We start from the raw sequence: 16,287 nt of genomic DNA on the forward strand, positions 1-16,287 counted from the left end.
CCTGAAGAAGAGGGAAGGGTAATATCCAGAATTACCACTGATAAGCCTTCTAAAATCACGACTTTCTCTAGATGAAGTACAAAAAAGTAAACAGATCTTGATGTTCTTTTTATCTAAATTCTGGTTGCTAAACATTTACAGTGTCATTTGCTCAGATTTTTCAGACTTTTCAAAAGCTACACCTCTCAGTCCTTATTTGCCTCCTAGACAATTATTCTCTTTTTCAGTAAATATACCCTAGAAATCAAATTGGTAAAATGAAAGGTAAAAAAAAAAAAGTGAGGGGAATTGTAAAGATGTGAGAGGAAAAGAGGCTATATTTTTATTTGCATGTCATAAGGTATAATTTAGAGGAAATTATGATGTCAAGTTCCATTATTAAAAAGCAATGTCTTTAGAACAAAACATTATATTCTATTTAAATCTTTAGATATTGTTTGCAACCACAATAAACTCAAAACTTATCTGCTGAAATGTTACCCACTGTGATTTTGAAAATTATATGAACAATGCTAATTTCTAGGAATGGTAGATTTCTTCTGGAATCTCTAAATCTTACACAAACAGCAGTTTAGGCAACTCTTTATTAAAGTGGATCACGCTTTGATTTTGCAGATCTTGAGCATGGCAGATCGAGTGCTTGCTTTAAAGGGATAAGTGACAAAGCATTCCAGCTTATTCACTGTATTTCAGTTCTCAAGAGAATAAAACCAGAAAGAGAGAAGTTTTTCATGACTACCCTTTGCAAACCCATTATTATACTGCAGCTGGAACTACAGAGCAATAAATTACACATATATGTATATATATACACACATTCCTAATTATCGTATGCATTATATAGCGCATAAAGTAGCAAAAGCCTGGTCAGGAGGAATGAACTATTACTAAAATCTTTGTGTCGCAACCTTCTCAGCTCTGAGGGTGCACAGGTGTACCGTGCATATGCTGAGCCACCTGGTCACGTAGCATGGCAAAATGGAAATAGGGTCACACCCAAGGAGAGAGCACAGCTAGCTGCCAAGGTCCCGAAAACCATTCCAACGCATTGCACAAGGGTGGAAGTGGTACAAGAAAAGCAAGATGCAAAACAGTCTACAGCTCTCCACACAGATCACTGCATAGTAGCCTGGTGTGGAGGCCAGAAACAAACCCCTGGTGATTCAAAGAGCAACTTCACAGGACTCTACTCACCAAGGGAAAGAGAAGGGAGGAGTATGCCCTTTGGGAAGAAGGCAGTAAAGTGCCTGGTGTCATCCTAACGAAGAGTTACATATTGGCATGAGCAACACCAGTGAAATGTTGAAATGCTATGTAGCTAGGTGTTTGGCATGATGAATACACAAAGGTGGGGCAGATAAAGGATGGCCACTGATAACACTGGACTGCCTGGTGCACACTCCCATGTCACCATTACCTGACGTCTGTGCTTGATCACTGATGACAGACCTCCTTAATACTTTGCAGCACATGAATGGTTCCTTGCCTTCCCTGGGGAAGGCCACGCTGTGTATGTGGCTATCCACATTTTCTCACAGCTGCAAAGTGCAGTAGGGTGCCAGTTTGATAGACCTTTTAATTTGTCACTTCTTAGGGGACTGTAGATTATTCAGCAATCCATCCCTGAATCCAGCAATCCAGCCTCAGCTCTATCACATTCCTGGACCATTGCTCATGTGACTATTTCAAGATGTCACTAACCCTCTCAAACACAAACACATCTGCACCTGTTGCATCCTCTAAATTTGTTCACAATATTACATGGAGCATGCATTAACTAAGATGAAATTCAGTTCCAAACATAACACATAGCCTGTGCAATATGCAAGTCCCATGTAAAGTTGAACACAGCCTTTTTATAATTCTCCTGCATCAAGATAGATGTATTGAACTGCTTGGGAGGAGACACCTGTCTTAAGTTGTCAGCCAAGAGTAAATGAATGCAAGCTGTCTGATACATGTTATGGTTTGGTTTTGAAACTGCTTGTAAAAAAAAACCCCAGCAATCTCCTCAATAAGCTTTGTGAGTACTTGCAAGGTGTCTACCAGAATAAGAATTTATTGGTATTCCTACTCTGCCTTCAAATACACTAGATTCTAAAAGGGTGGAGGGAACTTTCTCGACTTACTACTTTCACTGCCATCTTGAATGCCAAAGTGTTAGACTACAAGACAGATTCCTCTCGAACCAGTATTCAAGGAGCTATGTTCCTTCTATGGAAATGCTAAATAACCCCATGCCATCTTCCCTCCCATCTTCTGCACCTCCCTAAGGCCCACGTTAGCTGTCAGCTGAAGTCCTGTACACCTGCAGTCAACCTCAGCTTAAATGCTTGTGTGCTAAACTCCTCACCAAAAAGCAGCAGAAATACAAGATAGAAAAATGTTTTCAAGGTCTCTCTGAACCAGCCATAAGAACTAGATGTTATTTTTAGGAAATAAGAGTTGGTGTTCTTAAGCCAGGTTGGAAACGGCAAAATGAAAACCTTTTTAAGTTAATACTGAAATGAATTTGTGGTTCAAGTGGGGATAAGAGGAATAATGAGCTGGGACTGTGGAAAAAAGTGGACCAACAAGGAAATTGCAGTGATGCCATCAGTCAAGTCAGCAGAATGGCATTTTATTAAGCAGAGAAGTAATTGTGTTGAGCAATACTGTGAGAGGTTCTGTCATGGATCGCTGAGAAATTTTCCTGTGCTGTAATTAGCCATAAATTTCCAGACATTTTGGAAGATAAAAGGATGACCAGGTCTTTAGTGAGCTGTGTTACAAAGGCAAATCATAATAATCAGATAGTTTTATAGTGGACCTGATGTCCAAGCTTTTTGACATTGGGTCTTCTCAGAATTTTGGTTTCTGCCTACACAGTAAGTATGACTGTATGTGTATAACTAGCTGCTAGATTCTTCTGTCTTCATTATTAACAAATGAGGTTGAATTGAGGGCACCTGACATTTTCCACTGTGAAAGAAACATAGTTTTGTATCCAGAGCATCTCTGCTGCAATGCTATGGATGCTTGCTGTATGCCGGGAAATCTGGGCAGAATGATGCTTTACTAAAGGTACATATCATTATGGATACTCTTAATTCAGGAATTCTTAATTCTGTTGTGTGCCTCAGACAGACCAATCATGTTAGAAAGAAAATTCTATTATGAATGGCTTACTCTTCTGGGGGTGCAATTACCAGAATTGTAGTTCTTTAACCAGAGACATAAAATAAACCAGACTTACAGCAGAATCCTAGAAAAGCATAAACACAGTATCAGGTAACTGAGAGAACTTAAATGACAGAAACAGCTTATTCTGTCTTCTGAACACTCCTACTTACATTTTTGGGTTTGCTTTCTTTCCTATCTGCTGTGAACTTGATCTATAAACAGTTAATTGTTCTTGCTTTGGTGTTTTGACTTGCTTTGGGAATTTTTCTGGCTTGCTTTGGTGCAATCTTTTTGATCTCTCCTTGCTGGTATCCCTCTTCTCCCCTCTCCCTCCTCCTATCTAGGCCTTGACAAAGAACACATACAGATAAAGCAATGGACATGCAATTACTGCAGCCCAAAGGCAGAAGTGCTTGATGTACAAAAATTCTTATCATGTTTATTTTCTTCTTTAAAGCAGACATGGTACCTAAGTTATGTCAGCCTGAGTAGCATTGCCAGTGGTGACTTACAACTATGGACAGCTGTCCCAGTGTCCTGATTCAGCATTCCTACAGGTACAACAGTACCCATGTGCTATTAAAAGTAAATTGCTTGTATAGGGGCTCTGCTACTTCTATAGCTTAGTGTCAATGTTGAGAAATATTTATAATAAAAGACAGCACCGTAAGTTATTTAAACTGAAAGAATTAACAAAAACTTAGTTCAGTCCTCTGCTGTTATTTAGTATTGTTCTTTAGGAAAAGCTGGCCCACATGTGGGTTCTTGCTAGCAGGTGGTACTACACAAAGACTATCTGTACGTGCTGGAGCCAGTTTTGCTTTGTTTCCATGATTCTGAGCATCCCTTTCTGTCAGATATACTTATGGTAGTCAACACTGCCATTATGTCTCTGTAGACCATGCTCTCAAATATTCTCTCAATGGAGAGTGCTTCAGCAGAAGCTATCTTCAAGTTATCCTCCCTGTACTTTGTGGGTTTTATCATATCATTTCAAGTTACTGGTTTATGACACTACTCACCAAGTACTGTGGACGAGTAATTTAACATACAGTGGCTTCTCGGACGGCAAGTGTTTGTGAGAGACATCACTGTGACTTAAATGGTCAGGATGTATATTCTGTCCCAGTTCTGTATTTTCTGGCTTCCATTATGATTTCAGTACTATTTAAATTCTGTTTGCTTCCTATTGGTTGTGGTGTTGTGTTTTTAATTATTAATTGCACAGTTATCAACTAAATAATTCTGAAAGACTATTTCAGTATTAATGATCTCAGATTATTGCAAAACATGGCATGACTCAGAGCTAAACATCCTACAAAAACTTTAAAAGGTTAAAGGACAGAGCAAATTAAATATTTGCTAAGTTTATAAGTCCTTTGTCAACCATGTAAGAAATGCTGGCATGACCAGGACAAAATGAGGCACTCTTTTTCCTTTCCCACATCTCTCCACCCTACTTAACTGGTTCGGTTTGAAAATCTGATTACTTTTCTTTTTTTCCCCCATGAATTTCAAAGTAAAGACTTCAGTGTCCTTCTTGCCCAAAGCACAGCATGGTTGCAGCCCAAGAATAGGAACAAATTGTGTAGACAAGATAAAAAGAAACAAACAAACAAACAAACAAACAACTTAGATAAACTATTACAACATTCTCATGTTTTCCTAGACATTTTAAACCACAACAAGGAATTAGTGTGCTGGCCAGCACAATAACATCCTATTAAAATCCGTATTAGAAGCCATAGAGACAATGAATAATGTAGTTATTCTGAACGTTGTCAAAGAGCTCACATGTGATCCATGCTTCATCATATTTGACCTTTTTCCATTCTCTCTATATACTGTTCTCTGCAGTTCATACAAATACATCAGGACAGCAATCCCAAATCCATGGTTTATGGATAACATCCCCAAAACCTTTTCAATTCGCACGTACTTTTAACTATACATCCATACAATATATATATATGTATACATGTATATATAGAAATGTAAATAAAATTCTTATATATATTCTAGCATATAAAAATCTCTATTGCTGTATTTCTTGATCTAAACTAAAGAATTTTATTTCTCCAGATTTCCTGTAAATTAGTGCATTAGAGACACATAACATGTAGGTGACTCTCACTGGCAGACCTGGCTATTTAAAGAGGTTAAAAGTTCTGCTTCAAAATTTAAAACATGGGAGGCTACTCTCTCCTCTGCGGGAGTGACAGTGGGGAGAAATGTGATTAAAAAGTAGCTCTACTGGAGTGAGCACAAGCATGACTAACCAAAAAGGGAGTGAATGCCAGCTTTTTGTGGGTATTATCAACGGGTTTTGAATCTATGTGTCTAGTAACAAGGGGGAATTCCTGGTAGAAAGGAAGAAAGAAAATAAAGAAAAAAGAAAAGGAAAATGATTCAGCTTGTTGAGCCCAGGAGGGAGGCAGAAAGCGCGACCATTATTTCAGGGAAAAAAGTTACTCTTGGGGGAGGAGGGTAACTGGAAGCATCGTACAGTAGCAATGAACTGTCTGCACTGAACATGTGCCATCAGTGAGGCCTACAACCCAACTTGAGTGACCTTTGCTATATTTCCCACACAAGGAATGACAGTAATTTTACCAGGTAAAGAACACAGTGGTTATATGGAAGAAGAAGGGAAAAAAAAAAAAAAACAAACAAACACAAAAACCAAACAACAGCTCAAAGTGCATTATTTTATACAAAAGTTGAGCTTAAGTATAGTTAAGCAGATCAAAACTGTCAAGAATCTGGATGTCCAGCACAGCACTGAGCAAGCTTTTTATCTTGTGGGTTTTTTTTTTTGTTGTTTTTTTTTTTTTTTTTTAAGGTAATACAATAAAACTTTGTCCTGCTGCAACATTTAATTAGCTGGAAAGGCATAACCTATTCCAAACATTGAGGACCTATCCAGATTTTAAAAGAAAAGAATAAGCCCACCCCCTGCCTCACCTAGACCCCTCTTAGGTGACAGCCTTGCTATACCTGCCCTTCACCTCAAAAGAAAAAAAATCCTACAGTGTGATATAATTTCCCCTTTTTCCCCTTCAAGTCTTTGCACAAGGCAGGTTAGTGGTCTCCTGAAATTGGTGGGGTTTTTTTCTCCTTTGAGACAACCTACACCAGCAAATATTCTCAGTCCCTGCATGACTCGCTTCACAGGACTTTGGCTACAGGGTTCTCTTTAGCTTTCTGACTCCAAGCTGGAGAAGGATCCCTTCTCTTCTTTCAGTCTCAGGTTTTGAGAGAAGATCAGTTAACCACTTAAAGGCTTTATCTATTAAAAATTGTGGTGAACCTTAAGGCAAAGACTTGTTCTCCTCAGGGCAGGCTCCTCTCACCTATCCACAGACTGGTAATTTTGTTGTCTGTTACTCTGGAAAGTGGCTCACCTGCCTTCTCACTTGCTTGGTATTGGAAGTTTATCAAATGGCAGTATAAAATGCTTTGTTTCTACTATTTAAACATCACTCTGGGAGGTGATTTCGTAACCCTGTACGATCCCAAATAGACTTCAGGTTTTGTTATTTCTTGAGAAAATAAAGCACTGTAAAGAGAAACAGTACGAGGACCTGGACAGGATGTCTTGCTAACATTTCTCTGATCAAGGTAGGAATTAAATTAAAGAAGCAGATGAGGAACCCCATCCTGAAAATATCCTAGACCTTGATGAGCTATCGTCTTGAAAGATGAGTTAAAAGAGCAGGAGGAATTAGGGATCTGCATATCTGCTGTCTCAGGAATATGGCAATGGCAGTGATAGAATAAACTCATTTAATCCAGTAATTTGACACAGAATCAAAATGGGCTTCCACAGCCACACCTGGGTGTAAGAAGTACTCCACCCAGTTTCCTTCGTTAAATATTCATGTCATAGGACTGAATCTTTGTGTGAAAGGCAATGGCTATGTTCAGGTAGCAAGTAGGTGTGAGAACTCTTATCTAGATGGAGAATCCTGAGAAACCTTTAGACAGGTACCTGGTTATAGGTCTCAAAATATGACTAATCAACACCTGAATATAAGAGGAGAGACAGCATTAGAGCATATAGATGTGACTTAGAAAAAAACTGTTCAGACATAAATATCTCACCTGGAATTTTAAAGTCTATATTTTTTTGTGATCATTATTCCTAGTGCACAGGAAATGTATAAGTAATGAAGGATTAAGAACTCTCTTTTCATTCACTCATTTTACTATCAGCAGAAGCCAATTTAAATTTGAAATTGTCCTCTACAGGAATAAAGACCTTTCAGCTTAACTATACAGAAACCTATCAGCTTAAAGACTATTTGTCTTTAACTACATCATTTAAGGTACTTTGAGTTTGCCATATCACAGGTATGACTCCTTCTCAATTGGTATTAGTATTTTGTAACTATTGAAGATGTATGACTGCAAAATATACATTTATCTGTGATTTGGTCCTCAAATGTAATTATTATTTATTCAAAGAGAATGGAACTAATCAAACATTCAGGAAGTTGTTTCTTCATTCATAGTGCGAACACTGGCCACATTGTTTTATTAATTAAACAATCTTAAAGATATAAAAACAAAAGTCATAAAATTATGGCCACAGCTATCTACTTCATGTAGCACAGGTTATATGACAGCTCAAATAATCTTCTGTGTGGACTATTTTGCCTTCGTTTGCAAACAAACTCGAAGATACCAAATACCCCTCCTAGTAGAACCACGGAGCAAAACTGGATTGCGCAAATGTAACCAGGGATGCAATGCACTGAGGAAAGGAAAAGGTATAAGCTGAGTTTTAGAAATCTAGAAATAGCGTATTTTGCAGAAGTGACATCTAGAAATTACTTCTGGTTTGGGTTTTTTTGTAGTATTTGATAGTGTGTTACCAAACTTCTATTTGCCAAAATACCAAAAGAGAAACTGCTAACCTTCATTTTTGTAATATATAGGCTTTTCACATTAAATACTGCAGGACTAGAAGGGTCAAGAAAATGAAATGTGTATTTACATTTGTATAATTTATTAATTACTTAAAAATCTATTTAATAATCATATGCTATTTATATATTTGATAAGAGCACTTTAAAATCTAACTTTCATTGTTATATAGCTGACATTTTCAGTTGTTTGAATCATAAGCTGTCAGCAAAACAGTGATAAATTCCAGATCTCCCTGCAAAGGGAAGAAAGTGGAAATCTTTGTACAGAACTAGAAGTACATCTGAATCAACATCAGAAGAATCTTATGAGAAAGAATATTGGTATAGAAGGATATCGCTTTTTTCCTAAAACGATGTAGTGAGAGGAAATATTTTTGCCTTATACTTTGGGCAACACAACATTTACTCACTGAGCAACACTATCAAACAAGTGATTTAAAACATTTTTTGATTTCTTCCTGGTTTACCACCACTATTTATGAAAGTCAAACAAAAAGAAAGAGAAACAAAGTTGCACTGTGTATCAAGGACAGCTGCTGTGAAGTACTAGAATAGGTAAGATGAAGATTTGTTAAACAATCCTGGAAGAAGATGAAAGGGGAAAACCAGGGTATATTATGATAGAAGTTTATTATACACTAGTTAATTGGGTGGAGGGAAGACTGTTTTTTGATCAAGCAAGGGAAGCATCCAAAAGGACAGAGCCTGATGGCTTTAATTACTTCTTGGAATTAATTTTTTTTTTTTTTTCTGTTGGAAAATAAATACAAGACAGAGACAGTCCAACAAGTTCTTGGAATATGCTGGGGACAGCTTTTTCTTCAGAAGGTGAAGAAAGCCATTAAGGGAGTGGCTATTTTAGATCTTCTGCTGACTATTAGACACGAACTGCCCGAGTGGAAGGGAATTTAAGTTAAAGTGAACTCCATCGTTCAATGATCACTACTATAAAAAGGAAAGGGAAAGTATCAAAATAAAATTACTTTTTTTTTTTTTTTTTTTCCCCAGAAAACAAAGCCAAATGTTAACATGCTCCAGAGACTGATAAGCAAGGTTTCTTAGGAAGACTGTTTAATTAATAAAAGAATGCAGGAGAGCTTGTCTGTTTTAGTCATTGCTGGAGTCAGCTCTTAATTATCCGAGGTAAAGGGAATAACCTAAATTAGGCAAAAACAGAGGATAATACAAATTAGGCTGTGTAAATTAGTCTGCAAGACTGTACTTACTACATTCACCTTTGAAGGGCTTATGAACAGATTTCCATAGAGAGAACATCAACAGAGAGGAGCCTGGTGCAAACAGCTTATGTTCCGTGTCATGCACCGTTTTCTACTGCTCTCCCACAAGAAATGCTGAGGGAAGGCAGGGCTTCATTAAATCCCAATTCCCATAAACCATCTATCATCAGCAGGTGACTCTGTATTATTACACACATTAGCAGATTATCCCAGTGTGGAAGAAACTGCCAAATTCACACACACACATACACCCCCACACACAATTTCCTTGACTTTTATGATTTATCTAACAATGAGACCATTGTGTTATGCATCAAAGTATAAAATGATGTGGCCTGCTCTGATAGTCTTCTAGATGCTTCGTTTAAAGACTCTTAAACGTTCTTAGTACATATGGATTCCTTCCAGGTTAGAGGAGTGACACCCCAACAGTTTAATTTAGCTGTAAGTATGAACAATTTATTCCAAACCAGCAACACAATGTCGACTCAAAACTCACTAAATAACAGCTGAATCCTACCATTCTTAAATTTCCACTGAAAAAATCAAACATCTAGTTGCCTTCCTAGGGGAAGTCTTTGTAAGGAGTTAATATACAAGTCCATCCATGACAGCAGTAGGCTGAACAGCAATTTTTTTCTGCTGGACAGCTAATTCCCCAGCTAGCTCTGTTGTAATAGAAATGTCATCCCATCACTTTACAGAACCATTTTGCTGTTTTGTAACTGTGAAGAACTGAGCTCTTTCTGTAGGCATGTTTCTACAGTATCAATAGAATCAAGATGCTGAAGGAGACCACAAGGGATGTTTGGGATTTATATTATTTGTGTATTCAACTAAAGACCAATGAGTGTTTTTCAGAGGCTTCATATAGAAATTAGCTGAGATTTTTCTGGCTTGAGAAGACTAGAAAATAAATTTATTTGTTTCAAAGACAGAATATTTTAAGACTTCATCAAATATATTCAGATGAGTATTAGTTCCACAACCAAGAAAAAAGGAACTTTTTCAATTACTGGCCTGCTGTGTACTTTTGTTAATGTGGAAAAAAAAAAAAAAAGTATTTCTCTCTCCATGGAAAGATTACAATAAAGACAAGAATGGCATTGCACAACCTTGTCTGCAATCTGAAATTAAGTTCTCACATTAGAACAGAAGTAATTAGCATTTTCCCTAGCTTGCTTCCATGCAGTAATACTGCTGCCAAGCAAATGAGTAACACTACATGAGCTAAATGAACACTAGAAAATGAATGCGTAGCCATTTCTCCTTCTCTGGAATAAAACTTAACATAGCAAACAGTACAGGTTAAGTGAGACACTGTAAAAGTGTAGGTGCTATTCTTTTATTATTTTGCTTATATATATTTTATGAACAAAAGGAAAAAGCCATATGGTTTGTGAGAGCATGTGGAAGATCTCCTCGAGCCACTTCTTTTGTTGGCTTTTCATGCCAGCTATCATCATTATGTACCTTCCTTATTTCCGTATATTATATTAATTTGAAAAGTTTCCAGTACTTCAAACACAGGTCATTTAAAGGAAGATTACAATTATACCCAGTGTTAAAATCTGTTTTCAGAATATTCATTTTCTTTATGATATACGTAAGTGTGTGTATACATATGTGTATATATATATTTTATATAAACACATATATTTAGTTTTCTCTTACCTTTCCAAGAGCTGCTGGTAATGAGGCAGTAGACATTGATATCGCTGGAAGAACGTAAGAGTGTGGACAGATTACTGATGGTATTTGGTTTTCTGGAACAGTATAGCGTCTGCCTGATATATCATAGTACCTAAAAGGAGAGTAAACATTGTTCAATTAATACATCCTAGCGAAACAAAGTCTGAGGTAGTATCTGCTGTATTTCTCGACAAAACACATGAAGATGTTTTCTTCTATTGTAGTGGTTCCAGGACTCCGGTACTTCAAAAGTTTACTGCTTTATTTTAGCCAAACTACCCGTTCCTCTTATTAGACATTAATTTGTCCCACCTGCTGTAGCTACATGAAACTTGTCAGCTTTTTCCTGATAACAAAACAACCAAAAAATGAATACAATATTCAGCAGGATAACCACATCAGAGCCACAAGGTAGAAAAATTAGTCGTCTTATCTTATGTCACTCCACCTCTATAGACACAGCAGATTACAACATTTGGGGTTTGTAGTTCCACATTACATCTACACGTTCTCTTCACCTTCCTTCTGGAAGCTGTAGCAGTAAAGAATCAGTTGAATTCGCAAAACAGAAGGTAATTTGTTGGGAAGATGCTGTCACAATGAAACTGTATACAATCTTTAAAACAATACGTTAATTTTTAGCAAGTCATTTCTAAAGTTTAATGGTCCTAACTTTGCTTGTGTTTATTCTGCAGTGTCAATTTTGAAATTCTGAATCCAAAGAATGTGGGAAAGTTCAATTAGTCTCCCCCTAAGAGAGAAATAAAATAGTAAAAACTGACCAACTTATATCAGTTCTTCCATTTCACTGTCTGAAAAATCAAATTAGCAAGAATACAGAATTCTCTGAAAATAGTTTCATTAAGAAGGTTGATAAAAATGACATTTTATATATTTAGTCCTTTAGATGATTCAATAATTAGTTAAAATCCAGCTTTTTAAAATTTATGGATTTTGCTATTATTATTTCAAAACTGGACTGTATTTTTCATAGAATCATAGGACAATTCAGGTTGGAAGGGACCCCAGGGGGTCTTCTGGTCCAACATCCTGCGCAAAGTGGGGTCAGCTGTGGGATCACATCAGGTTGCTCAGGGCTTGAACATGTCAGCTTTTGAAAATGTGCAAGGACAGAGACATCACAACCCCTTTGGGCAATGGCGAAAATGTTTTCCCTTACATCCAGTCTGAATCCCTCCTTTCTCAATTTTTGCCCGTTGTCTCATGTCCCCCCACCATGCACCACTGTGAAGGGTCTGGGTCCATCTTCCTGATGACCTCCTCACATGTACTGGGGGGCCTTCAGGGCCCTCATCATCCCCCAAAGCCACCTCTTCCCCCAGATTGAACAAGCCCCAGTTCATCGTTTCTTCATGGGGCAAGTGCAGCCTCACAGGCAACGCCTGACCGTACTGGCGGCCGTCCGATGAACTCACCCCAGTTTGAAACACTAAGAGATCTTCAGGCAGAAAATACCTTCACCAAATATTTTGCTTTCAGAAAAAAAAAAAAAAGGTCTCAAATTGGTTTCGTTTTGTTTTGTCTTTAAAATATATGTATTTTCCATTTCGGCTGGATCAAAACTCCCTTTCCCAGAGGCTTCTTTGCCAGACTCATCACGAAGTCCCAAATCCAGCTCTGTTTGTACAGCTCTAGTTGCAAATTTAGTTTTATAACTGACTGCCATATAGAGTTTTCAAAGAGTAAATAAGGGAGCAGAAAAGCCTCAGGCATATTTATAGAGGTGTTCAGTTTATTGCGTAATTGTGGTGAAAATGTTTTGACATTTTAACACATATCCAAATAAACATCGCAATTATTTTGTTTATTTACTTATTTCTATGGAAGAAACTGCATCACTCTCAACAGCCGGTTACCTTCTCCAAACCATGGCTGGCTTTGAGCTGCTGATCTTGATTTTCATTTTCTGCCTCCACCAACGGAGGTTGCTTTTGTGGTGGTGCCACACACATTGTATACGAGAGAATTCAAAAATCACATTAACCAGCTGCTCACCTAGCACTGAAAGATCCTGCTGCAACCTACCCTGTGTAATGCATATACTGGAGGCCTCTGTAAGACTGCTCAAGGGAGCAACAGTGGACGGAGGATGATCAACTCGGTGACTCAGAGCCAGTGGAACAAGTGACACCGTATGGGCAGGAGAGCGTGAAGGTGCTTGGTTGAAGTCCAGGTGAGAAGTCTGGGTAAGGAGGAGGAAAATAACGGCGCACCGTGGGAAGCAGATGGAAGAGCTGTCAAGTGTGGAGGTGACACCAACACGGTGTGAGAGGCCACCGTTCGCAACGGTGCTGCCGGGCTAGTGCCAAGCACCTGCACCCCGAGTGCCGTATAGTGAACATAGATTGGAAAACAACACGCCACCAATCCCACACATCAAAACGCCAAAAGGAGGAAGCTCTGAGAGCAAAGACTTCCTAGGTAGGAACTCGTGATGCTTACCCAGGATCCCCCGTGTCCTGCTGAAGAAAGGGGCTGTGCTGGTCCCCAGGCGAGCCAGCAACATCCATCTGGGAGGCAGTTGCTGGCTCCCCTCCCGCAACGGAGGCAGGGCCCCCCCGGGGCACCCTCGCACCCCTCACCCCCACGGGCCCACTCCTGGCCACGGCAGAAGACCATCAGTCCCTGAGACACGGTTAGACCTCAAGGCACTGGCAGGTCTACGGCGCAGTCGCCAGGAAACTCTTGCTTCCAGAGTATGGTGAAGCAGCACTGTTTCTTTCAGGCACCTTTTTTTCAAAGGATGCGATTTCATGCCAGAAGCTGGAGCTGACAGAAGCAGCATGGGAAGTTTCAACCCAAAGACGGTGCACTGGAAAACAGCCAGCTCCGGATTTGCAAATGGGTGAGAAGAGGCATTCTTTGAATTTCTTCACGGTTTAAGGTCTACCCTCCCAACAATCTGCTGATGAGCAGAGCTCACCAGAGCCTCCCAAAATCTTTACGGCACCGGGCAGTTTTCCAGGGAAAGGCTGCGGTACGCTTCCCGCCTGAAGGCACAGGCACACATGCAATCTCCTGGGCGCAAGCCGGGCTGTGAAGGCGCCTCCTCTGCCCCAACTGCCCAGGCAAATTCTCTCCTTCCGGCCCAAATTCGGAGCAGCTCGCCCCAACTCACTGCAGAGAAACTCACCGTGGGGCAAGGGCAAGCGGGTGGACAGTTACCGTAGAGGAGCTGACAGCCAACCCACACCCTTGCTTTCCTCACCCAGGCTTGTTTGTGTAACCATACCCACTCCCTCACAGCCCCAAGGGCCCCGGGGGGAAAAGGGTGCTTGCAACACTCCAGGCATGTTATGAAACCCTCCCAGATGTTTTGCAAGGCCCATCAATTGTCAGAGGCACTCGGAGAGGAGCTCTGTCTGTGGAGGTAAGAATTTTTACATCAGGAAAAATGGTGGGGTGAACACTTACGATAGACTATTTTATTGTTTGTTACATGTTCGGCTACTAAATAGTACAACTAATTACATCAAAAACGCTCAGAGTATGTTTACCTGGTCTACAGCAATGTGGGTCTGGCATGTTTTCATATAGCTAATGAAAATAATAACTAATTTTACAGTGAAGCAAAGGAAGAGCAGGTAGGAGGCCTTAGAAATTACCAAGCTTTTGAAGAGAGCATGAGGCACTAAAAGGAGGAAGGAGAAGCTCTGTAGGTATAGACATCTTCTCTTTACCAGTACAGGGATACTGGTTCACAGCAGAACTACTGTCTGGAAAGGAAACCATCAAATAGGAATGAAACTGGAGAGTGCTCTCTTTATGCTGCAGACCACACACCTCTGCCCTATTGCTCATACCTATCTGTGCCTAAGTCCCTAGTAGTGACACAGTGCTATCCTATTAACCATCTTAAGATGTTGTCTTAAAATATCATAATTGCGAATCATTTTGAAGGGAATTAACTTGAAGATAAAAATATAGGAAAACACTAAGACATGACCAATAAGCAAACAACTCACAAAGAAAAAGAAGAGGAGATTGCCATACATTTTAAACTAATAAAGCTTACTCAACTGGCATCCTTATAATTTTACAGTCACGTCTTCCTTCATAATCCATCATATTCAGCCCTGATATCCATCTTCAGCCTGCTATTTTTCAGAACAGTCTTCAGTCTGTACCTGGTAGACTGCTCTTGCATATTAAACCCCATTTTCAATCAACACTTTTACACAGGATGAGATCATTTTTTAAAAAAGAGAGAGCATGTGCGAGCAAGAGCAACTTGACTGAAAGACATTTTGTTTGTTTATTCAGATCCTCTGCCCAGTCTCCCCCCCTCCCATGCCGTATCAGCAATTAAATTGTTCCCTGGGACCAGCAAATATCAATTTGATCAGCAAAACATCTGTGCTACAGATCTGCTGCAAAACATAGAACAACATTAAGAGCAATGAGGGGCTTCTCCCCGACTCACCCGCCACCTCAGTGCTCGTGACTATGCTAGGTGCACCTATGTCATCAAATAATTTACCTCCCCGGTTCATTCCCTGGTCCTGGTCCCCTTGTCAGCCATACCGCACATGAATCACTTTGTGCTTGGGCTCTCCTCTGGAGGAAACTACTTCCCTCAAAGGAAAAGCCAAGGTGCAGCTCTGTGGATGGAGTGCCCTACGGATGACAGAACAAGGACGGGACTATACCAGCTTTGGCTCCTCCTGCCCTACGCTGTCCCAGCTAGCCTCCTGCCCTCAGACACCCCCTGGATACCCCACCCCACAGCATGCAGCATACCTTTGGCATAATGCTATAAAAACACCAGTCTTGCAGGCAGCAAAGCAGCCCTCACATTACCTCAGACGCTTTGAACTGAAGCCACAAAAATATAATTATGGTCTTAGAGCCACAGGGGCATCGGACCCAGGTCAAGTGCCAGGCAGTACAAACACAGCCAGTTCACTCTAGAGGCGTGTAATCTTGAGAGGTGTGGATGCATATATAAGGATAGTTCCCTGGGGCAGATCCTTTAGCAGTGTAGACTCTGTTTTAAACGTTTGGGTTTTTTGTTGTTGTTTTTTGTTTTTTTTTTTTTTTTTTTTTTTATTGCACATTATTTGAGTTGCTGTAGTTACAGTCTTAATATATTTTGAGCATTTCAAACAGCCTGCTCTGGGCTGAAGTTTTCCATACAAAGCTACTGCTTGTTATGCTTTCTGTCATCTCTTCCACAAAACCAGTATGTGGACTTCCTGAACAGTCTGCAGCAAGCCACGTACCACATTTACATCACCTCTTCC

General features: G+C 39.6%; 1 protein-coding gene across 3 annotated transcripts in view; it reads right to left on the reverse strand.

Annotated features, from left to right (window-relative positions):
- CRYBG1 (crystallin beta-gamma domain containing 1) overlaps positions 1–16,287 on the reverse strand; it is a 101,845-nt gene that overhangs the window by 55,610 nt on the left and 29,948 nt on the right. Inside the window, exons 1-2 of one of the 3 annotated variants that reach the window (XM_033008482.2) lie at positions 15,525–15,655; positions 11,006–11,135 (exon numbers count right to left, since the gene is read on the reverse strand). In XM_033008482.2, the coding sequence (XP_032864373.2) occupies positions 11,006–11,041 (36 nt within the window). In that variant the 5' untranslated portion in view covers positions 11,042–11,135; positions 15,525–15,655. Of the gene's footprint in view, positions 1–11,005; positions 11,136–13,069; positions 13,076–15,524; positions 15,656–16,287 lie in introns of those variants that run through there. The other 2 variants (XM_033008483.2, XM_042803601.1) reach the window with 2 other exon arrangements.

Source organism: Tyto alba, unplaced genomic scaffold, assembly GCF_018691265.1.
Source record: "Tyto alba isolate M040663 unplaced genomic scaffold, T.alba_DEE_v4.0 Super-Scaffold_40, whole genome shotgun sequence".
Classification (NCBI taxonomy): Eukaryota; Metazoa; Chordata; class Aves; order Strigiformes; family Tytonidae; genus Tyto; species Tyto alba.